Below are 24666 nucleotides of genomic sequence, written 5' to 3'. Positions count from 1 at the left end.
GCATCCAAAGTATTTGTCATAATTACTAGTTGCTGTAGCTGCATATTGCAAGTAGTTAAGTCACATATTTGTATTGAATATTGTCAAAATTAGTTGCACATTCATGTTAGGTCATTGTTTAGACAATCTGGAGTCTTTTTTGTAAGCATTCTCTTTGATGCAAATCGAAACAAGAGTCATTGCAGCAATCTGAAAAGTTATATCAGTCATATGACCCCTTGTATGCAAAGTGTTCGACAAAATTCTTCAAGCCTTCAATCAACATTTTAAGGTTGGAATTGAGCAGGGTTATTCCAGTGGTATCAGAGTTTGCTTGCAAAGTGTTTGACGAAATGTCAAACAGCTGAAGTATAAAGATTTTTGGTGTTTGAAGAAGTTATAACCTGTTGGGGTTATTACAAACAACATATGAATCAATAGAAGGATGGGTTATGGGAGTTGTCTGGATTTTCAAGATCTAAGCAAAATTATTATTAAAGATAAGCTCCCTGTTTCTATAATTGATGAATTGGTAGATGAATCGCATGGCATCCATTTCTTCTCCAAGTTAGATATACAATTTGGCTACCTATAGATTTTCTTATGAAAAGCAATATCCCTAAGCTTTTTGAACTCATGCAAGCCATTATGAATTTTTATACAGCCATTTGGCCTCACAAATGCACAATTCACATCTTGCAATATAAGAAACCACATTTTTGAGCAATTACTTTAGAAATCCACACTAGGTTTCTTTAATTCTCATTTCCAATAAGACGTGGAAAAAACATCTAATTTATTTGGAGCAAATCCTAGAGCTCCTATTTGGTAATCAATTATGCATAAATGTTCCAAATTTTCTTTGTCCATTTGAGGTGGAATATCTCCACCATATTGTAATAATAAAAAGTGTTTAAGATAGATTCCAAGAAAAATGAGGACACACAAATTAAGCCAAAACCACAAACTCCTTAATGTCTTCGGGGACTTTCAAGTCTCACTATTACAAATTCATCAAAGACTCTGATTGAATTGCAGCTCCTTTGACAACAATTTTAAGATAAAAACACACTAATCTGATCTGGATCAATAAAGAATGTCTTTGACCTTCTCAAACATGCAATGTGTATCATAGTTAGATTTGCCATGCCTGATTTTTTGTAATGTTTCCAACCTTATTAAATAATTTTGTGTATATGGCCCCGAAATTATAATTATCATCTCTCGGGCCCTTTTTATTTTATTGTCTAACATTTTGGTCATGTTGGCACATTTTGTAATCCTTCGGTAAGTTTCCTTGAAGCCAAATATAAGGTCGGGTTAGTTGTTGCATGCATGCGAGTTTGCTCAGGAGTGAAAGGTTCTAACTACTTGGCATCTGCATTTTTGGTGGGAGTAATTTCTCACCCTATTCTATTCTACTCTCAGTCTGAGATTGTTGTAATCTACAGTGGTCATTATCGAATACAAATTCTCTTTGAATGTTCTTTCCAATTGTGTCCTTTTGCTTGTATTTGTTATTCATCTATAATAACATCCCCAATTATTCAATTGGCAACATCATCAAAACATTCAAAGTCAAGAAACAAGTCTTTGTCACTTTTGCCCAGTCCAATCCATAAGGCCATCATACTATGCGTAGTGTTCAAAAGGTGTTCAAAGGAAGAAGTATGCATATCGTACAGTTGCAACATGATCGTACAGACTATACAAAGTAATTTAGTGGGTGTGCGGTAAGGAATTGGATTTTTTCTACGATTACTCATTGCTATCACTATACGGACACAAGGCAGCCCTAACAGGTAGGAGACAAGGTCGACAAGAAGGACCCACCCTAGACCGTGCAATTTGATGTCTCTGTCATATAGCAAAACAGGCTCATTGTACAACTTCTTATCGTACAATCCACAACCCTCCCTTCATACTTCGCCGCTTGGGTAGTAAATTATAGGAACGGCATGGAGCTTAGGAAGGAGTTTGGAAATTTGGTGTGCTATCAGGGTTCAAAACATTACAATAGTATCAAAGGTGTTGATTCTCCCAGATTGTTCAATAGTGAATGCAGGTGTACACTAGAACGAGATACTATTCTACTAACAGAATGGGGGAACCTTAGGATCCTACAACAGAAGTCATTGCATTGCTAAGGGAGCTAACCAGAAGTCAAGCGCCACTCAATGACACCATGGTTGGAGGGGAAGGCCAACAACGGCTCATAGAGGAGACATTGTAATGTAGATACGCTCTGATACCACTGACGAAGGGCCACACCACCCTTACCAACTCACAACCAATAATGCAACAATATGAAGACAATTTTATTATACCTGAAAATTCAATAGCAATTACAATAACATTTTTTCAAGATCTCTCAAGATCCAATCCAAACCCAAGCTAGTCCAGATCCACACTCTGGTAGAAACCTCTGAGATCTCAACTTGTGCTCGCAAGCCACCAAGCAACATCCCTGTTTCTAAATCGCAGTCACTAGCTCTTCTCACAAACTTAATCCAAGATCCAAGTGTAAACTGCCTCACATTCGGCGCTCTGTCCACACTCACAACTCCATCACAATCCTGCTGTAAACTGCCTCACATTCGACGCTCTGTCCACAGACTCAAGAAAACTCACTCTTCACTTCCTCCTTCTCTCTCACAACTTCCAAGCTTTCTAAGCTTCTACTACTCAAGTTTCTCCTTCTCAAGCTTCTCCTTGAGCTTCTACTCCTCAAGCTTCCCCTTGAGCTTCTACTTCTCAAGCTACTCCTTAAGTTTTCACCTTCTTCTCGAGCTTCTCCTTGAGCTTGATTAGAAATGCTCATATGCCTTGCTTAAATAGGCACTTACCACCCTATGCATGACTTATCCACAACCTTCTAGAATTCCTCCTACACAATATCCACAACCTTCTAAAACTTCCATAACCTTCTAGAATTACAACTAAGCACCACCATGTGGCCCAATTAGAAAATTACATTTCCTTTATGGATCACAACAAATATTAAATGCAAGATTTAAGAAACTTTCCACAAGCTTCTAAGATGCCACCTACACACCTCGATTAATGTAATGACAACTTTTTTTTTTTTTTGCCTTTTTTTTCTTTTTTAATTTTTTTTTTTTCCAATAATTTTCCAATGCAAGATGCCCCTGCATCACATTGCAAAGGATGGCAAAAGCAAAGACAAATAGAGAACAAAATGGGCATAGCGATAATCCTATCACAGGGAGAGAAAACCCTCAGCATTCATGCGCTCGACCATCGATACCGACATTTTTGTTGAGAATCGAAGCATCGCATAGAGAGCAAGAGCCCACTTTCCAAGAAATGAAAGAGCAACTAAGGCAAGATTGGAAGAATGCGGATCTCGAAGGAGACATATCCTTCAAGGATTATATTGATCTGTGAATGAGATATTCAAGTCGCAACAATTGTGGCAACTACAATGATGACCTCAAACAAAAGATGGGCAAGGTAAACTTGTCATACTTCAATGGATATGGATCAATCTCTACATGCACATGGGTACAAAATGTAGACACATATTTCTAGCTTAACCTAATACTAGAGGATGAGGCAATCAAATTTGTAGCGCTTCACTTCGAAGGGGTCGCTCATGAATGGTGGCATCATTGAATGGTTAGCCTTGGCCACGATCAAATAACCTCCTTGTAGGGCATGATAATACTTTAATACTTTGATGTAATTAAAGATAATTAGTATTGGGGTTGGGTAGTTAGGTAGCAAGGGGATGTGTCGGTTGGTTTTCCTTACCGTCTTCTATTTAAAAAAATTGGAACATGAAGGATGTACTTGTTGTGTTTGGTAATCAATAAAAATATATGGCTTCCCTCACATACATTGGTACGTATGAGACTTAGATTAGATGTTCTTTTGATTCTTGTATCCTTGAATGTATGTTATGTTATTCTATTGATGTCCACTTTACATTTTGGCATCATTGCCTAAGTTCAATCCTAGAGGTCATATACTAGATAGGATGGAGTAATGGGTAGACCATTCCTTCCACAAGTACAAGTAACAAATAGTGACAGAGAAGAGGAAGAAATCACAAGGGAGGACCAAGTAACACGAGATCTGTTGGTAGCCTGGAAGTCTCCATCGACCAGTACGTGCAAAGGGAAGCCCGAGAGAGAGAGGATCCAAAAAGCACAGTACGAGATGGACTTTCGGTGCCACTGGCGATGTATGACCTTCTTGGACAAATTCCTCAGTTGCTAGCAAGAAATTTGGTACGCGTGGAGGAAGAAATAGTCGAAGCACAAAGAGAGCGGAGGAGGCAACAAGTGCTCCAACAATTCACTAAAAGAAGTACACGGGAACTTCAGGAGAGAGAAAATTCAAAGAAGACAAATAGACAATAAAATAATTTTGCCCCCATTGCCAAACAAAGACCTAAGGTGAGCACGAGAAGAAGCTAAAAGGGAAACTGCCTTACAATGACTCCTACGGAATAAGGAACAAGAAGAAAGACACCACCACTTAAGAGAACTTGTAAATCAATCCCAAGAGCCAAATCAAGAAGAGAATCTAATTGAAAATAAAATAAAAGGCATTGCCAATTTGGCAATCTCAGATGGTTGGGTATGGAAAGAAGGGTGGACGGATCCTAAAGCCCTGACACGTAGGGAACACCCTTATAATCAGGAACAAAGCTCTAGTCACAGAGAGGAGGAACTCGAGGGAGAAGGAGAAGCCTCTGGAACAAGTAACCAAGAAACCCTCCCAGTAGGAGGAAACATAGTCCTAGTAAGGAGGGAACACAATCCCGACAGGAGGGAAAACAATCCTGGTAGGAGGAAACAAAATCTCGGCAAGACGGAAAAGGACGGCCACAAAAAGAAAAAAAACTCTCGACGTTCACAGGAGACAGGACAGAAGACCTTGCAAGGCATTGTAAAACTTGCATAACTATATGGTAGGCATGGAGAAAATAACACGAATGAATGGCTAGAGGCATTTCCTATTACTCTCTGGGGAATGGCTATTGATTGGTACACAAACTTGGAGACTAGGAAGAAGGCTACATGGAGGGACCTACGTACTGCCTTTGAGGAGGAATTTTGGCTCTTACAGAATGATGATGATATTATAACGGAGATATACAACACAAGATAAGAAAAAAATGAATCTATAAGAGCATACAGTAGGAGATTAAAGGAATTGATAGGAAAATTGGATAAAAAACCCACGGATGGGCTAAAGAAAAGGTGGGTTATTGAATGGTTAACCCCGTCCCTACGAAGGAAAATGAAAATTGTCCCATCATCATCATTTGTTGATGCATGTACGCGTGCGTTGGATATAGAGAATGAAAGCAAGACTTCTAAAGGAAGGAGGCACAGAAGTGGAAGCGAGAGTTCCGAAGAAAGTAGGGGTGGATCTAAAACCATACAAGCATTGCAAAAAGATATGATGAGAATGATGAAGGAAATAACAAGAAGCAAGGAGGAGAAAAGGAAACGAAAAGAACTATGGTGTACAGACTGAAAAGGAGGGACACACGAAGAACACTTGCCCCAAGAAGACATTTTGCAACATATCTCAAGTAATCGGCCATTCCATCAAGGATTGTCCCTACAATTTAAAAGCACGCAATGCCTAAGTATTTTTTACTCAAGGAAAACCATCCACACCTCCCTCTACTCCCCCACGCAACACTAACACGGAAGCATCTCCTGGAGAGTACCGAAACAATAGGCGGGGTAGCAACAATAACAGCACACCAAGGAGCCGAATACAATACGACTCCAAAGGACAACCCATGATACAATGTAGGAGATGTAAAGAGTGGGGACACTTTACCCATGATTGTTAGAATGGAGAACAAGGTGGGGGGATGCTTTGCAAATGGTGTGGGCTCGGAAATCATGAGGATGCTAATTGCCCCAAACAGAAGAGCGTGAACATGTTGGAGGTGGCAGAACAAGAAGAGGAAGTCTTCGCTATCACTTGGATGCAGGCCAGAAAACTCATATATCTGGATGTAAGTACGAAAATGGAAAAGTTGGACGAAGCCAGGAAGGAGATCCAAGAGATGATGGGTAAGGAAGGGAAGGTAAGTACTAAAACCTCATCCACCAAATCCATTCTGGAAACTAGCATCATGAAACAAGTCCTCCAAACCACAGTACTAATAAAGATTGAGGATCTACTAAAGACCATACCGCAATTAAGGGTGGCAATAGCACATGGAAATAGTACTAAGGAGGAACCATTAAAGGGGGAAGAAAAAACAGGTAAAGACAATAACTCTGTATTTACCATAAGAATGGGAAGAACTCTGACGGTGGTGGAGATGGAGATCATGGGGTGCAAATTGACCAATACTATTGTAGATGGAGGCTTGGGTGTGAATGTCCTCCCTGAAGAAACTTGGAAAACCCTTGGGAAACCAACCCTATGGCCACCCACCTTCCAGCTAGTCAGAGCGGATCAACATGGGATCAAGCCCATTGGAACATTAATGGGACAACAAGTAGTGATTGGGACTCGGCAGTTCTTCCTCGATTTTGTAGTAATTGCCCTGGAGAAGAGAATGGTTGATCTCAACAAAGGCTAATTATAACTAGAAGAAAAATACCCTTTCCATTGAAGTTGATAGTAGGAAATACACAATTGGCCTCCTAAGGAGTCAGTCGATAAGTCAAGAACTTGCCTCCGATTCAGAAGCCATGGGAGAGGATGGTAATGGAATTGAGCCAAATGAAGAAGGCATTCTACGGCTGGGAGAATATTCAGAAGATGAAACGAATTCCCTTAACGGCATGTTTCACTGGCAAATGGGGGATTATGAAGTATTTCAACCAAAGTGTATGTCGCAGATTCAAGAGATGGAATCTAAAGACAGTTATCCAAGGTATTACAAGGAGCGCAGAGAAGGTGCAACTTCAATAAATGATACCCCAGAAAACAAATTCCGTAAGGAGAAACAAATAGAGTACAAAGAGGCTAAGCTGGAGAAGTTGAATTTAGGCCAAGAGGACCAGCCTAAGGAAATCTTTATAAGAGATGACTAGGATCCTATTTTTGAAGCATCTGCATTTAAAATATTTCTTGAGTATAAAGATGTGTTTGCCTGGATGTACAAGGACTTAAAAGGAGTGCCCCCTGAACTGTGCATCCATAGGATACCCTTGGTTCCATGAGCAATACCAATACGAAGGAGACCTTAACGAATGAATAAGAACTATGCGGCTAAGGTTCAAGAGGAGATTACAGAGATGCTCGAGACGGGCATAATATTCATGGTACAAACCAGCGAGTGGGTGTCGTCAATAGTTATATCCTTGAAAAAAGATGGAAATCAAATCCAGATTTGTGTGGACTTCAAGTACCTAAATGCAGTAACTACTAAAAGACCCCTTCCCTATCCCCTTTAAGGATAGTATCTTGGAAGAATTGGTTGGACAGGAGTTGTACTCCATGGACGGGTTTTTGGGATGCAACCAAATCAGCATTGCGGAGGAGAATAAACTAAAAACCACCTTCGTAGTGAAAGATGGAGTATATGACAAAATCAGTCATTATTCACATGGAGGCTCCCACAAATGTGATAGGTGTCAAGTCATTTCTAGGGCATGTGGGATACTATAGCAGATTTATAAAGGGGTTTGCAGAAGTATCCCTACCCTTGGAGAAATTAACGTGAAAAGGGGAAAAAATTGCCAAGGGAAAGGACAAAGAGGAGGCTTTTCTAGAATTGAAGAGGAGACTGGTAGGAGCCCCAATCCTCATATATCCAGACTAGAACAAGGAATTTCATGTCCATGTGGATGCATCAAACTATGCAATAGGCGCCACTCTGGCACAAATGGGAAAGGAGGGATTGGACCAACCAATGTATTTTGCTAGCAAGTTACTTTGAAAAGCTGAACGGAATTACAATACCATGGAGATAGAAGCTCTAGATATGGTCTATGCAATTCAAAAGTTTAGACATTACTTATTGACCACTCCTTTTACATTTTCTGTAGACCATCAAGCTCTTATGTATCTGGTTTCAAAATTTATTATCCAAGGAAGAGTCAGCATGTGACTAATCCTCCTTCAAGAATTTACCTTTAAGATTATAGTCTAACCAAAGAAAAGTCATGTGATTGCAAACCAATTGTCTAGAATAAAGTCAAGAGAACCTATTGGAAATTGGGTAAACGAAGACTTTCCCAACGCCCACTTGTTTCAAATTGTCGTACTCCTAAAATGGTACGAAAGTATTGGCCAATATCTATAAACTGCTACCTTTCCGAGGGACATGCCAGTGGCTAAAAGGAGAAAGATTGTATTGAAGAGCAAGACATTCCAGTTGGTTAATGGGCTATTGTATAAAATGGGGCCAGATGAGGTGCAAAGGAGATGTGTGATAGAGGAGATCCCTAGGGTTCTCAGGGAGTCCCATGAAGGCTTGGCAGGAGGGCATATGGGACCGGATGCTACAGCCCAAAAGATACTCTTAGTAGGACTTTGGTGGCCTACACTGCACACAGATGCCAGAGAATGGATCCTCAGTTGTGATACTTGTCAGAGGGCAGAAAAACCACTCAAAAAAGACTTCAAGCCACTATTTCCTAGCCACTGGAGCTATTTAAGCATTGGGGTATAGACTTTGTGGGCCCTCTACCAACCAGCAACACTCACATATGTAGACACATGGTGGTGGCGACAGAGTACCTTACTAAATGGGTGGAAGCAAGGGTGATTTGAGACAATATGACGATAAGTATAGCTAAATTACTCTATGAATAGATAGTGACTCGGTTCAGCCTAACTCTTCAATTAACAAGTGACAAAGGAGTGCACATTATTAACCAGGCAATTCGAACAATGACAAGTGAGTACAATTTTTTTCATTCTTTTTCCAGCCCGTACTATCCTAGAGCCAATGGTCAAGCAAAGGCCACAAATAAGGTTTTGGTTACCATTTTGTATAAGACTTGTGGAGTGGAAAAAGGAGATTGGGAGGAAAGGCTCCTAGTAGTTTTATGGGCTTTCAGGACTACTCACAAGGCCACCACTAGGTAGACGCCCTTTCACTTAATTTATGGGAAGGAGGTCGTGATGCCAGTGGAATATGCAATACCCAATCTAAGAATAGCAGTTGAACATAGGCTAGGGGATATGGAGAGTTTAAAAGAACGGCTAAATGCCTTAATAAAACTGGATGAAAGGGGGACTATGGCTCAATGGACTATTGAAGTGGCACACGGGAGATGAAAAATTTTGGCATGATAAACATTTGAAAAGAATGAATTTTAAATAGGGGGAGTTGGTACTCAAGTATAATGGCAAAAATAAAATTAAACCAGGTAAGTTCAAAATAAGATGGTTGGGACCATACAAGATAATGGAGGTGTAAAGTTGTCTACCTTAGATAACAACCCTCTGAAGGACCTAGTCAATGGGTTTAAATTGAAAGCTTATACAGAAAGAAAGGGTGATTTATCTATTTATTCAATAGACATAAAAAGAGGTCATGAAAAAGAAACAAAAAAGGAATTAGAAGAAATTATAAAGGGGCAAATAATAAACCCTAAAATCAGCCCCTTATACACATCAAGTTAGAGGCAGAAGCAAAATATCATCTGAACCAAGGCTAGAGGTCAAGAAGTTTGAATTAGAGTGAGAGGGGAAGGAGCAACCAGCGTATGGCGAAGAACAAAGGGTGTATGAGTTAGAACTAGCATGCAAAGTGGGGAGTTAGTGAGAACTTGCGTACGAAGTGCAAGATGGAAAGTGTGGGCTAAGAAGGCTCGCATGCGGAGAGTTCACATACGTGAAACTCAGAGAGGGTTGGTGGAAACTTGCGTACGAGGTAAGAAGGCTGGCATACAAGGAAGAGTGGTGGAAGCTTGTGTACAAGGTAAGGAGGCCGGCGTACGTGGTCAACAGGCTAGCGTACAAAGATTTCACAAGTTGGAAGCAAGAGAGTTGGCATACATGGTGGACAGACCTGCATACGAAGTATTTTATAGTGTTGCATCTGAAAGACACTAAGCAAGGAGGAGACCAACAACAGAGGATGAGTATATGTGACAGGAGTACGTAGCGGCATGCAAGGAAGCAGTACACCAAGTGTTGGGGAAAAGAAAGGTTTAGGAAAGACAGTTGGGCCTAGAGGAAGGCAAGTGTACGAGTCCTTACAACCAACGGAAGTACCTAAGAATGCCGATAAGAATGCCACACCAAGGGGGAGTTTAGAGGGGTATCATGAAGAAGGGCAGGAAAAATGGTACGAGGAATACATTGAGGGACACGTGGAGACAAGAAACAATTGGAATAAGCAGAAAATTAAAGCCACCTGGAGGTTGGTGCACCTGCATAAAATGATGAAAACAAACATTGGAAACCCAAGCAAGGGGAAAGTTGTTGATTCCCAATGGAACAAGACTTTGCAGGTGAAAAAAATGGCTACAAAGGACAAGGTGAAGAATGCAGAAAACATTACGACTGCCAACTTTACATTTGAAAGTGTAACAGGGAGTGAGTGTCAGACATGGTGGAAGAATGCAGAGAAGCGTAATGTCCCTGTTTTCTAAATAGGTTCGAAAGCTATAACCTGCAACCATTTTTCAGTACAATATCGCAAATCGTATGTAAAACATATTAACAACATTAGACTTAAGTAAAAAAACTAATCTAAACACTACCCAAGCTACCCTTCCTAATCCTTCGGGAGAGATCCTTTCTCCAATCACCTCATCCTCTGGTGAGACTATATCTCGATTAGGTAATTGTCATAGAAAGAGCTTCTCCCTTAGGCCTCTTTGGGATCTCTGGTAACACTACTTGGTAAAGATCCCACCTCTACCAAGTCTCTTATCTCTGACATATGCATATGTTTGACCACTAAAATATATATTGCCTCTAATAGATCCTGTAAAGATCCCTCTTTTGATTCCAAATTGGAAATCTGACATTTGACTTAGAATGCCCTCTAGTCTCTGAGCTTTCCTCTAGATAAGCTCGACATTCAAAATGAATGTCCTCTATCAAAATCTTCATCATCCCTACAAGAACTATGAAGTTCTTATTGTAATTCTAATTGTGAATTCCTCTTTGATATAGAAACATACCTCTAATTCTCTCTGATCTGGTATTGATAAATACTCTCATAAGTATATTTTATTCCCTTAGTCATTTAGTCTCTTTCCTTCCTTACATCAGTTATACTCTTCCACTTACTCTCTGCTGTTTATTATTCAATGAATTATTAACATTTCTCTGCGCTTTGGTTATTCATTTTCCTGTGATATTTTTTTCAATTAGTATATCATCTTCTACTTGTTCAATTAATGGCTTACTGTCAAATATTTTGATCTCCTTCTAGCAGCTAATTATTACCTTGATATTTTCCTTCATTATTCCATTCCTCTTATGATTTGTTTGACTCAAACTCTTTCTACTAGAAATGTAATTAGCCCAGGTCCTTACAAATTTTGAACATTACCTTGACTAGTTGACGTATTGGTATTCGATCTTTTTGTTGTACCTTGCTTTTACATTTTTTCTATGACATGTTTGGAATGTCTCCCTCTCAAAATATCTGATATCTATTTTAATCATGTTCTCCTTTGCGCTGGTATTCTTTCCATATCTTGTCCGTTCTATGTATTGTTTGGTTCGCTGCTTTATATATAGCAATGGAACTTAGTGTCATTCCACTATGCAAAGCATCTTACTGATGAATCCTAATACATCCTTGTTCTTGATTCACTGTGTTGTATAATCTGATTGGTCGTGTGCATATTTACATGCTTCAATGTCACTCTTTTAACCTTCGATGACTTTATCTTACATTCCCTTGGTTATTGATTTATTTTGTTGTGTGTGGAACGTAGTCCATACTACCACGTTTCCTATGATGATTGTTTATTATATATCTGTGTTTAATTGGTTCTAACTTCGCTTCTTCTGTTCCCACATATTCTTCACAGAATGAGAGACTATATATTAACGCATGTCCATCATTTTGTAATTGTCATTCCATTTGTCGTCCACGTTGGTATATTGTTTGGTCTTTGCTCAATGTTAATCTTCGGTGCTTTATCCTGAATGCCTCCTTATCATTTAGATGTTTATTTGTTAGGTTCGAAGTTCTGTCTATGTTGGCAAATTGATGTGTTTCACATCTTATATTCCTCCCATTTCTCTAGCTTGTGTGGCATATCCTTTCCATCTGAAAGCTCTCCTCTTGTGAAGAAATCTTGGACTATGGGAACCTAGGTGACACTATTATCAATTTCTAAATTATGTCCCCGTCTTACTTCATCATTTGTCTCAGAATTTATAGCTACGATTCATTCTATTCTTCCTTCTGAGGTGGACGTCCTCATTGGTCTCAACTCTGTTCAATGTCTCTTGTATTGTGATGCTGGAAAGATTTGCGTGTTATTCAACTCTTGCTTGTATCCCTATCACCTTTCTAATATATGCCTGCGTAAAATATTGCCTTCTTGGCCGGTATCATGCTACAGATGATGATGTGTAAATATACTTGTGATATTCAATGCTATCTTTAGTTCAATTTCTTTTTTGATCTCTCCTTTTGGATCTCATATCTATTCCACTTTTCCTTTTCCATCCCTCCTTTATATTGGATGTATGGTCGTGACTTTTGGCTTATGTTGTATAATTTTAGATTATAGTTAGTTTATATAACATTTTTACTTATTCGAATAAGATGTTTGTATTCTTAATAATTTACATTTGATATTTATTATTATATTATAATATAATAATATATTATAATATTTAATTATTCAGCGAAAAATGTTCTTTATTTATTTATTATTTATTTCTCAAATCTTTCTTTATAATTACTTAAAATTATTTGTTTTTAACCTATATCAGGATAGGGATATCACAAGGAGATCCCATGTACTCAAGGAAGCATTAAGAAAAGCAAAGGTAGATAGAATAATTTTTATGCCTATCTTTGATTTAAAGGAATTTGACCCTGTGCTAAGAACGATGGTGGCTGAATATGACAAGAAAGGGCATAAATATGTTATTCAATATTTTTAGCAAACCCTCACTATCTCATATTCTCCAATAGAGATAAATAAAGTTTTTGGGGTTCCTATCAAGGGGCATGATGTAACAAAGACGCTGACCAAGATGAAAACGGAGGAAAAGAAGAAATGGCTAGGACTGATGTGCAGGAAGGATCTTACAAAACAAGAATGGGACAGCATTTTGGGTAAGAATAACAGTCGGAGACTAAAGAAAATATTCATAGTGAATGATGAATGGAGGTGCATTGTAGACCTGGTAAAGAGCAAACTGACTGGTGGGAGCCACACACCTAATATTAGTATCTAGATGTTACCCATAGTCAATGGACTGAATATGGGAAGGGTTTACAATTGGGCGCAAGCTCTATCAGAAAGGTTGAGGGGATTTTTGCCATTAAAACATAAAGCTTTCTACATAGCCCATCATGCCATAGCATTATTCTTGGAAGCAGTTCGAACACGATTAGCCCCAAAGCATAGGGGGACATTCGTTCTAGCTAGCACAGTGGAACCCTATAAACCAGCCATGGCACACTGGTTCCATCCTAATATCTTTGAAATGGGACCTGGAGGGGGAGAACCCAAAAAAAGAAATTAAGGCAAATGGCAATACCTAACATGTTTGTTTAAGCAAAAACAACAGATGGACAAGATGAGAGATCAGATGGAGAAGAAACCACTACAAGAGTATCATCTTTAGATGAATCAGAGAAAGAGGAATTTTGGCTAAGCCATCTCAAGGGCACACCTGGTGAAGTTACATTCCTAACGCCAGATGGAGGACCATTACCACAGGCGGTTTCAGAATTCGCAGAGGTCCATCGGGGGCCAACTGGAGATAACCATACATTGTTGGATCCTATGGAGAAGAGCCTGTAGGAAGGGGACCGTCTATGGAGTAAGAAGGTCGTACGGTGGAAGGAGGTCACACATCGGAGGAGGGAGGCCGCACTGTTGCCAGTTTTGAAGAAGTTTGTATGCCTGGTACGGAGATTCTTGGTGCTAGTACGGAAGGGAATATGGAGGTTGTAGAAGGAGTCCATATTGAGCAGGCAGGCATAGAAGAGGGGATGCAAGGAGGTGAACAGCTACTTCCTATATGGGGTGTGAAACACATTTCCATTCTAGTGAAACTCGTCTCTCCAAGCGAGTTGCCTAACACTAAGATGATAGATCTTCAGGGCCACAGGAAAGCTTCACATAGTGTTAGATTGGCGACACCAGAAGGTATTGAGGTGGCTCAACCAATTGCCCTGTTAGTTCAACCTACTAGCAAGAAGGTGGTACAAGGTGAGAAGTCCACGGAGAAAACAAGTACAATTACGCCAGTAGCACAAGATGAGGATGCATGGATGTTAGCAGAGGTAGATAGTTTGTTGGGCAAATTTGAGATGATATCTCCCTCTTCACCAACTCCCTTGGAAATTGAGATAGAGGATAGTGTGGAAACTCACAAGGAGCCATTAGCACCAATCGGAGCAGGAATGGCAGTACCTTCATTTGGGGAAAAAGCTGAAAACTTCCTCAAAGTTGCGAGACATAGTGTAGGCTACTAAAGCGATCATAAAATAGGCTCAAGGACAGAATTTAGAAGCCATCATCAGAACAGTAAAGTCACTAGTGGCATTTATGCAAAGAGATTGCTATACGCACTAGAATTTACTAATGTAGAGTGGAGTCGGGCATGATTAGGCAGCAGTAATTTGGTGAACTGGACAAACTATTCCCACAACACTTGAGCAGCCACCACTCATACAGTCACTGAACCGGATGGAGGAAGCATTTTGAGGCACCTTCCTGGGACTGCAACAGGAAAAGGACTTAACAAGGTGGCTAGAAGAAGAAAAGGAATTGACAAGGCAAAAGGAGGTGGAACAGCAGGCTGAGAAAACAACCTTGGAAGCCAAATTGGCAGGCATAGAAAAGGATAGAATGGATGCATTGCGTCTACTTCAAGGAGTTCGAGCTAAGCACATGACTGTAGAACAGGAGTTACAACATATTCCCCATCGAGCGTCCTGTCTAGGGACGTCCTTCCACCCTACTTCTTGAAGTATACTTTCTTTTTGGTTTTGTTGGGAGTCGTCTGGAAGAGTTCTTTTTTTCTTTTTTCTTTTTTTTTTTTTTTTTTTTGGGGGGGGGGGGGGTTTGTAAATGTAGAGCGTAATAATACTTTAATACTTTGATATAATTAAAGATAATTAGTATTGGGGTTCGGTAGTTAGGTAGTGAGGGGATGTGTTGATTAGTCTTCCTTACCAACTGTGTTCTATTTAAGAACATTGGTACATGAATGATGTACTTATTGTTTTAGGTAATCAATAAAATATATGGTTTCCCTCGCATACATTGGTACATATAAGACTTGTATTAGATATTCTTTTGAAATAGATCGCTTCGACAGGAAAGACCTGAAACTTAATTTTAAGGAGTTGGCGCCACTGAAGCAATTCAGATCGGTCAACAATTATATTACACAATTTCAAAGATTATCCATATTGCTTACGAGGCGATTGATTGTGTTGTTCATAGATGGGTTGATGGAACCTCAAAAAGATTAGGTGAAAGGATTCAACCCCATCATGTTCACCGAAGCAATAAGAAAGGTGCATGACATGGCAGCATCCTCTTCTTATTCCTCCAGATTTTACTCACATCCCAAGCCACCCCTCGCTCCGAAGGAGAAAGACAACAAGCCCCATCCAAAGAAGCCATCATTGGATGAGGCCACCAAACAAGAGCTCAAGAGGAGGAAACTTTGTGCTTAGGCAAAGAAAAATTTCATTACATTGAGATGATAGCTAATAGTGAGGAGCATAAGGAAATTGAACATGGAGAAGATGATCAGCAAACTTCCAAGGAAGTAAGCATAAACCGTGCGGAGAGAATCACCATGCCAGTACGGTGAGGAGGCATAATCACAGCACTTGCCAGTAGTCCAAGGTGCACTATATTTTAAGTCTGGGGTACACTCCAAGGACAGCGGGTCATGGTCATGCTTGACGATGGGGCCACATCCATCAACTCATCACTCATGAACTGAAGGGGCTTGCATACAAAGGCACACAAAGGGTTCCAAGTCAAGGTGGCGAGTAGAAATCTCTTGTCAACTACCGATTTGGTTCTACAACTGAGAATTACCATAGGGAACCATGTAATGACAGATGACTTATTTGTTGTAGACCTAGACGACATGGAGGTCATATTGGGCATCCAATGGATGGAGACTTAATGAGTACACATAGAGTTTCCAGAGGTTGTTGTTATCCTTTGAACTTTGAAATGGATGGCAAAAAGGTAGTGTTGAGGGGAATGTTGAAAGGCGGCCCGAAGCAAATCTCGGAAAAACAAACAGCGGCAATCTTTAGACATAATGATGTAGTCTAGGCAATACATTGCTTGGTCTCAATAGGTCTATACAAGGGCAGCAGAATTACAACCAAGTTGAGGAGCTTCAGGCAGTGTTAGATAAGCATAGCAAGGTCTTCATTGACATCCCACCTAACATACCTCTGAACCGTGGCTTTGAGCACAATATTGAGTTGGAGGAAGGAACCAAGCCTTTCATCACCGCACCCTACCGCCATCCTACGAAGTTCAAGGATGAAATAGTGAAGATAATTCAGGAACTCCTTCACAAAGGATGGATTGGGCCCAGCTCTAGCCCCTTCACGTTGACAATAGTGTTGGTAAACAAGAAAGATGGGTTTTTCTGAATGTGCATGGACTACTGTGCATGGAAAAAAAAGACTACCAAAAATAGGTACCTAATCCCCAGGTTCAACAAGTTGTTGGATGAATTACATAGCACGGTCTATTTCTCAATAGACCTCCACTCTGGCTAGTATTAGATCTGCATGAGGGAGAAAGACGTAGAGAGGGTAGCTTTCTGTTGCTATTACAGGCACTACAAGTTCTTGGTCATGCCGTTTTGACCAATGCTTCAGCCACCTTCTAGTCTTGCATAAATCGCATTGAACAAGAAACTACACAAGTTCCTATTGGTGTTCTTCGATGATATACTCATCTACATCAAGGCATGGGAGGAACATCTAAGGCATTTAGGCGAAGTACAAGGAATCGTGGAATCACAATCACTGTTTGCCAAGAGGTCCAAATGTGAGTTTGGAATGACAGAGATTTGTACTTGAGACACTTTATCGATGCTTGAGGGGTTCAAGTACATCATGTAAAGATTCAAACCATTCTAGACTAGTCGCCACACAAGACTCTCTCAAAGCTTCGTGGATTCTTTGGAGTGTGCAGTTATTACAAAAGGTCTATGAAGGGATTTCACAACTGCATCACTAATAGAATTAACACAGAAAAGATTTTTCTATTGGGATGAGCAGGCACAACACACCTTTGACAAGGTGAAGGAAGTCATGAGTTCTTGTCCTCTTTTGGTGCTACTAGACTTCACTCACCCCTTCATCTTGGAGTGCGACACATTGGGCAAAGGGATTGAGGTAGTGTTGATGTGAGATTGTCACCCCATTGCGTCCGAGAGTTTGAAGCTCTCGAGAGTGGAGCGGTTGCACTCCATTTACAACAAGGAGATGCTCGCCATCATGCACCTACTAACAAAGTTTCGGCAGTACCTTGTTGGAGAAAAATTTGTTGTGTTGACAAACCACAACAGCCTAGGATAACTTAGAGCAAAAAGATTTGAATGAATAGCAACAAAAGTGGGTGAGCAAAATTCAAGCATTTGACTTTGGTATTGAGCATCTGAAGGGCAAGAATAATGTGGTAGTTGATGCCCTATCAAGAAGACCTTACATATGTTCTCTATCTTAGATTTTAGTTGATTGGAAGGCACATTTGTTGATTGAATACTCCAAGAATACGTTCACATGATAGTTAATGGATGGTCAAGTGCAGGATGACAAATGCAAGGTGGATGATGACATCATTTACTACAAGAGTTGAATCAAGATGAAAGAAAGAATTCTAAAGAAATGCACGACTCACCCTTGGCAGAACAGTTGGGATACCTGAAGACCTACAAACAAATCCAAGAAAGCTTCTCTTGGAATAACCTTAAGAATGATATACTGTAGTACATGCAGGAATAATCCACTTGCTCGAAAAATAAATCCGAGCACACCTTGCCTCTAGGACTGCTTCAACTGTTACCAATCCCTAACAAAAAATGGGATAGCATCTCAATAGATTTCATTATGGGGCTTCCCAAAGAGCAAGTGTAACGACCCTCCCTAGTCTTCTACTGCTATGCTGATGAAATAACGAGGGGTGTAGACCTAAAGATTTGATTCTACTTGAGCTATCATGATCCAAGTTATGACACTCCACCTTGAGTCCATGTACTATAGCCTTAACCTTAATAGGTCCAAGTAGTAGCCCTTTGTACTTGCACCTTACTATATCTATGTATATGAGTTGCATCGGAACCTTTTTACCTATTCCCTAAGCTATGCATTTGATTGGTGTATGTTAGCCATTCTTGCATGTGTGAGTGTACCTTGTGTTTGTGGTTGGGTACTATCTCCATGATCATAGTGGAGTGGACCTGAGGGTTCTCCAAGCGGAAGTGTGGCATTGCACTATTCCATTAGTGGACATTGGGGTACAGATGGTGGACACTTCCAAAGAGAGATTTTGAGCATTGAATGCTCCTTTCTATCCATTTATCTCTTTTCAGTGATATGTATTCATTTGATGTTTGTACTATTTAACTAGTTTCTACTATGTCATTGATGTTGCTATTGAGTAATTATTGCCTTGATTTGTTTATCCAATACTCACTGAAGTGGAGAAAACCTTGTAATTTCAGCCATAAATTGGTGTTGGCAAGACTACCTTGTTATCAGGCTTAGAAAATCCCTTTTAGAGTAGTTTTAATTATGTTTATGTAATCCGGAGCAGTGTAGCACATATGCCTCCCAAAATAGCGCATATGCAATACAGAATAGCGCACTTCTTTGTTGTTTCAACGCATATGAGGTATAGGATAGCACATATAAGGTGCAGATTAGCGCATACGAAAGCCAGTATAGCACATATGAGATACAAAGTAGTGCATTTGTCCTCTGTTTTAGCATATACCTTTTAGTGCATTCGAGATAGTGGCACTTCCCCAAAGTCTGTCCAAAAAGTAATTTTGTATTTGGATGCCCTTTTTCCCTTGGATCCTTCCCAAATATTCGCAGTTAGTTTTACAATCCTGTATGGTATAACTGTAATCACTTTTCTTATATTGGGCTTAAAATGAAGCTTGTAATTGGATTGAATTGAGGATGAACTTGTCTCCTCGATTGGCAACCGTTGACGATGGTCCAATCTCGACCCATGAAGTTCATGGATGAAGTCCAAACACTCCTAGGGTGACTTGAATGTGACTTAGATCGACCATGCTTGTCTTGTGAATTGTAATGGAACCTTTGGTTGTGATTTTAGTTTCTGCTTGTGCATGATCCTTTGAGGATCATTGTCGTTCATCTTTGCTCATGCTTATTGGTTATTAATGCACTTGAGGATGATGTTATATCTTTATGTTTCAAAAACCAAAGTGCATATTTGACCCTATGTTTCCAAGGGTTCCTTGGCGAGGCATTGCAATAGAAGTTTAAGAGTCATTGTCTAGTTTAGAATTACGATTTGTGCTTGTTCCAAAACCAATGTCTGCAAACATCATTGCGTTGACTTCCTTTGTGCAAACCTTGTATGAGTTCTTTTAGCAAACCTTGTACGATTTCTTAGCGCAAATGTTGTTGCTATTTCTGCAACTATGTTTGACATCAATGACAAAACAAAGCCAACAGTTTGTTACTAGCAATATCCTATCAAATCTATTGAAACCTATAGGAGAAAACTTATTCACATATGCTCTTGATTGATCCTTTCCCTCTATGTATGTTTTTGGAGTGTAAAAGGTTTATCTTAGTTTTCCTTGACACTTTATGTACGACTGAGCAGGATCCCCACAAATTTATATCCCTTAAGCTATGAATAGATAAACAATAAGTAAACGTTTATGAGTAATGAATGCATTAATAGTACAAATGAAAGTGTAACGTGATATTTAATTTTAAGCATTTCATCTGATAGCAGGAGAACCTACCTAGTTTATACTTAAGTGATTGTCACTATTTTTTTTTTTAAGTATAAGGAATAGAAGCCAACCAAGATGTCAAACATTTCACACACATACCTGCATTTAAAATGTACATCAAGCAACATGTTAAACCAAAAAATATCATGCAACCAACAAGAGAAATCAATGGGCTTAATTCAAGAAAAGCTTCCTTCTTTATGTTAAAGAAAACTTTAAGATGTTAGTGACAATGGAGAAGTAAAAATACAAACCTGTCTTCTTTGCAATCTGGACAATAGATGTTCTTGAACTTTTGGTGCTTCCTCTTTGTTCAAATAAAAGCTAACTTTGTGTGGCCGTTGTTCTGATTCTTCCTAGACACATATTGGAAGCACAAGTTGGAACACATTTTTATTTTCTATAGAAGTTGTCAAATTGCTTCCATTTTCCTTGTTTCATGTAATGCCATTCATTTAAATAGAAATAAGTATTAAGAGAATATAGATTAGAATTGCATAAAATTATAGGAAGAGTAGTAACCACTGAAATATGTAAGTTAGAAAGGACAGTCATTTAATAAATTAGAAAAATGCAATATTATATAAAAAGTTGTAATTGATTTCATACAAAAGCTTAAAAGGCCAGTCATACGAACAATTGTAATGCTTTATAACTAACTAATAAATGATGACATATATGATATGCATTATGAGTAAGAAATTATGCATGTACATTAAGATGGGGCTATAATTACCATCCTACTTTCACATATTAAGTCACAAGTATATGAACAACTATTAGTATACTGAAGAGATAGGTGATCTCTAACTTGAAAAGCAATCTATGGTTTAAACAAAGCAGTAAATTCACATCCCAAATAATTCAAGGGACAATTCTGTCTTAATGATGGCCAGAATATGTAAATATACAGTGGAAGACGAAATCACATTCAACCTAAGCACAGTTGAACATGTAGAACATTTTAGCAAAAGATTGCTGTGCATATTCAATTGAGAGCATGAGCTCATAACACATCGGTAGCTGCGAGCCCTTGTGATAGGAAGGTTCAAAATTTGAATCACGTGAATTTCAATCAAGCTAGATGGTGTATATTACGCACGGGAGTCTGAAGTAATCATCATTCAGTATAACTACACAGTTCGAATCTCACAAGAATAGCGCTCGGAGTTAACTGGAGTAAACTGGGGATGAGAGTCGATAGGAGTCGTCGTTCAGCATAACGGTTGGAGGAGTTGAAAGGAATTGCTGGCCAAGAAGTGCATTGTGCCAAATAGTTGCTGATGGAGATGAAGATAATGGTGTCAATGTCAATCCAGCTGTCAGACCCTCATTGAGCTAGGAGTGCTCATGGACCTTGTGCCAGACCCAAATTAGATGTGTGTCTCTTGTGCCCCTTGGGCTCGGTGTCCCTGTTGGAGTTTTGTGCTCGTGGGTCTGAGGTGTTGGTTTCAAGGTTTTGTCCTTCTTGATCAGCAATTATGGAAGATTGTTGATCAACTTGGTTAACTTTTATGGTTTAATACAATTATTCGCCCTTGTGGGAATATTGATATATGGATTATAATTTGTTGTTAGCAGTCTTTGAAATATATCAAGATTGATTGCTTGTTATCTTATGACTTAGTCGACTTAACTCTAGAGCTCATGAATAGATGACTAGTTGTTATATTTTAAAAGTAGTTGATCACTTTAGTTCTCCAATATACTCTAAATATATTACAATATTAACAGTCCTTATCACCATCAATCCTTCAAGCTACTGCTTCATGAAGATGTCATCTAGAAAAATCATCATATCTTAATAGATAAGACAATTTATATATATATATATATACATACAGAGAGAGAGACTCCATGATTCTATAATGAGCCTTCAAGCTCATGTTGAAACTATGTTGAAGAAATCTTTTTTTTTTGTTTTAAAGTTTTATAATTTTGCTCTATTTTTGAGAGTACATGCTTTTTATAGATTTTCAAATAATATAAAGGAATGCTCACACAATAATATGAAACTCAAACTACTCAATGATATGCAATTCGATTTACAACAGATGCTTGCTTATTATTTCAATTGCAATGACATATGGAATGATTCAAATCATAGGTTATAGGTGAACAACAATTTTTAGAACCTATATTTCTCATTGAGAATGTTGTAGCAGAGGTAGATAAAATCCCACTTCCAAACCAGCAGACAGCAACCTTAGATATGAAATGCAGCTAGTCCAGAATTGACGGTGCTATGAATCTCTATGTTAAACCCCAAACAAATCACTCCAGTAGTGATCTCCAATGCTGCCCGAAAGTGATGATCGCAACCCACAAATCTGCCCTCCAGCGGCAATAACAATAAATATGAATCAGTAATATTGGTGCACCCAGCAATATAGAAAATACCTTCCAATAATCTTCAGCTACTACAGTGGGTTTCTCATTAAAACCCTTCTCTTGGATGCCAATTTCAGACCAGACGAAGTATCAAATTGATATACAACAGCATCAATTTGATAACAAATAAAATAATAACTCAATCAAAATTCACCGGCTCTCTTGCCAGCTCGAACTGCAAATTAATGGAGGAATCAGACTCCTCCGATTTCCAAACGCTCAACCCCTTCAAGTTTCTCCAAATTCATAAAATTAAAATAACAAGAGGTAATAGAATCAATGAATTCATCTCAAAGCCTTGCTTTTATAATATTTCAATCCAAAAAGCTTCTCCTTCACACCTTTCACTTAAAAGGCTTCATGCTCACACCTTTCACTTATATTATAATTTTGCATTTGGAAGCATATTCAACTTTTAAATATAATAACTCCATTATAATTTCAATGGCTAGAGTCTTCTTGTGCACACTTTTAACTAAAGAGCCCTCTTCAACACACCATTCAATTAGAACAATAAACTTATAAAGTTATTTAATTAAGTCAAACTTAATTAATAACCTTCATTATTCTCTTATTGGCAAAGCTCTATAAACAAACTAAGATAGTCTAACCCAAGGCGTCACCACTATGCACTACTATAAATAATAACCAACTCTCGTGACTTACAATAAATAGTAAGTCCCTCAAAATGGAGCCCAAACTCACAAAAAGGTCCTCTAATCACCAATATTAGCCTACAAGGACCTAGTAATAGGCTAAATCCATTAAATCTGATGCCTTCTCAAAATGGGGACATTACAATCTGCCCTCCCTAAAATTGTTTGTCCTCAAGCAATCTCAGAAAGAAATAACACATCAGTCCACCCGGATCCCACAGTTAAAACTGAGTAATGTCCCTGTGATCACCAACCAGCTCATGTAATATCATCACTAATACAACTAATTCAACCTGCTTGTAACAAATGAATTTTCATAACAAAAATAAAATCGATGTAGATAGAGTTTTCCTCAACTAATTATTGAACAAATATACTGAATTCCTTTTCATGGGACATTAACTACTTTTAACTACCAACGATTAACTGAAATAACAAAGCTGAACTGAATTAACTGTAACAATGATCAACTGTATTAACTATAATAACGATTAACTGAAATAACTGTAACAATGATCAACTGTAATAACTATAATAACGATTAACTGAATTAACTGTAACAATGATCAACTATAATAACTACAATAACAATTAACTAAATTAATTGTAACAATGATCCACTACAATAACTATAATAATAATTAACTGAAACAATGATCAACTGTAACAACTAAATTAATTGTAATAGCGATTTACTATCTTTCCATACATATAAGTAAAATTAATGCTTAACATGAAAAAGAAAAAAGAACATACCAGAGGTATCTAGTGAGTCCTTAATTGGTTGTGCAAGCCTCGGCTTTCGATAAGAGGAGAAGCATTGACTTAGGCTTAACCTCCCAACCTCGGACTATATTTATCCCCACACAATCTATTGAATAGAAAGGCCCTCCCTACCCCAGGATCAGGCTTGGGATACTTTTAGTCCAGCCACCTGAGCATTTCGGTGTTTAGAATGTCCGCACAGTTATGGACAGACATGTCTGAATAACTAGCTCTACTGACATCAAGTGATCATAGATGGCAAACATGCCTTAAATGACCTTGGCCAAGGTTTTCTAATGGGTTCAATGACCCGATCACCACCACTCAACTTGACAACAAGGGAACAATAGTATGAGCAAGCATGAGCTATTAAATGAAATTAATTTAGATTTGTTGTGTCATGTCTGACTTTTATTTCCATGTCATTGCAGATTCCATCTCACCTCTTCACCTTTTCCATAGTTATACAGTCAGTGAGTCCTAGGTGCTCGAATCTCAGAGCAATCGGCTCTGTCCGTTGATCCTCAACTGATACATGAATATTATATGTTTCCAGCTCATCACAATCTGTGATTTGAAAAATGTGTTCTTAAAAGACTTGCAGAAAAATATCATTTGATTCTAACTTTCAGTGGCATAAATAAATTAGGATATCATGTTATGGATACTTGGCTTTTATTTGTCATAAACAACTCTTTCCTAGAGAGGGTCTAACCGATGATACTTGAGCAAGATGATTTGCAACTTAATATAAAACTGTAGCTTA

At 38.7% G+C, this 24666-nt stretch overlaps 1 protein-coding gene across 3 annotated transcripts in view; it reads right to left on the bottom strand.

Annotated features, from left to right (window-relative positions):
- Positions 1-24666, bottom strand: part of LOC149570023 (putative sucrose-phosphatase 2) — a 178185-nt gene that overhangs the window by 135270 nt on the left and 18249 nt on the right. For all 3 annotated transcript variants that reach the window (XM_089822683.1, XM_089822685.1, XM_089822684.1), the window contains exon 3: positions 20343-20444. In XM_089822683.1, coding sequence (XP_089678809.1) covers positions 20343-20444 — 102 coding nt within the window. The remainder of the gene's footprint in view (positions 1-20342; positions 20445-24666) is intronic.

The sequence above is a fragment of the Cupressus sempervirens genome, chromosome 3 (genome assembly GCF_028749045.1).
Source record: "Cupressus sempervirens isolate cs-2001-9-10 chromosome 3, ASM2874904v1, whole genome shotgun sequence".
Classification (NCBI taxonomy): Eukaryota; Viridiplantae; Streptophyta; class Pinopsida; order Cupressales; family Cupressaceae; genus Cupressus; species Cupressus sempervirens.
The sequence above is the reverse complement of the archived record's forward strand: the minus strand, read 5'-3'. Positions and strand labels throughout refer to the sequence as shown.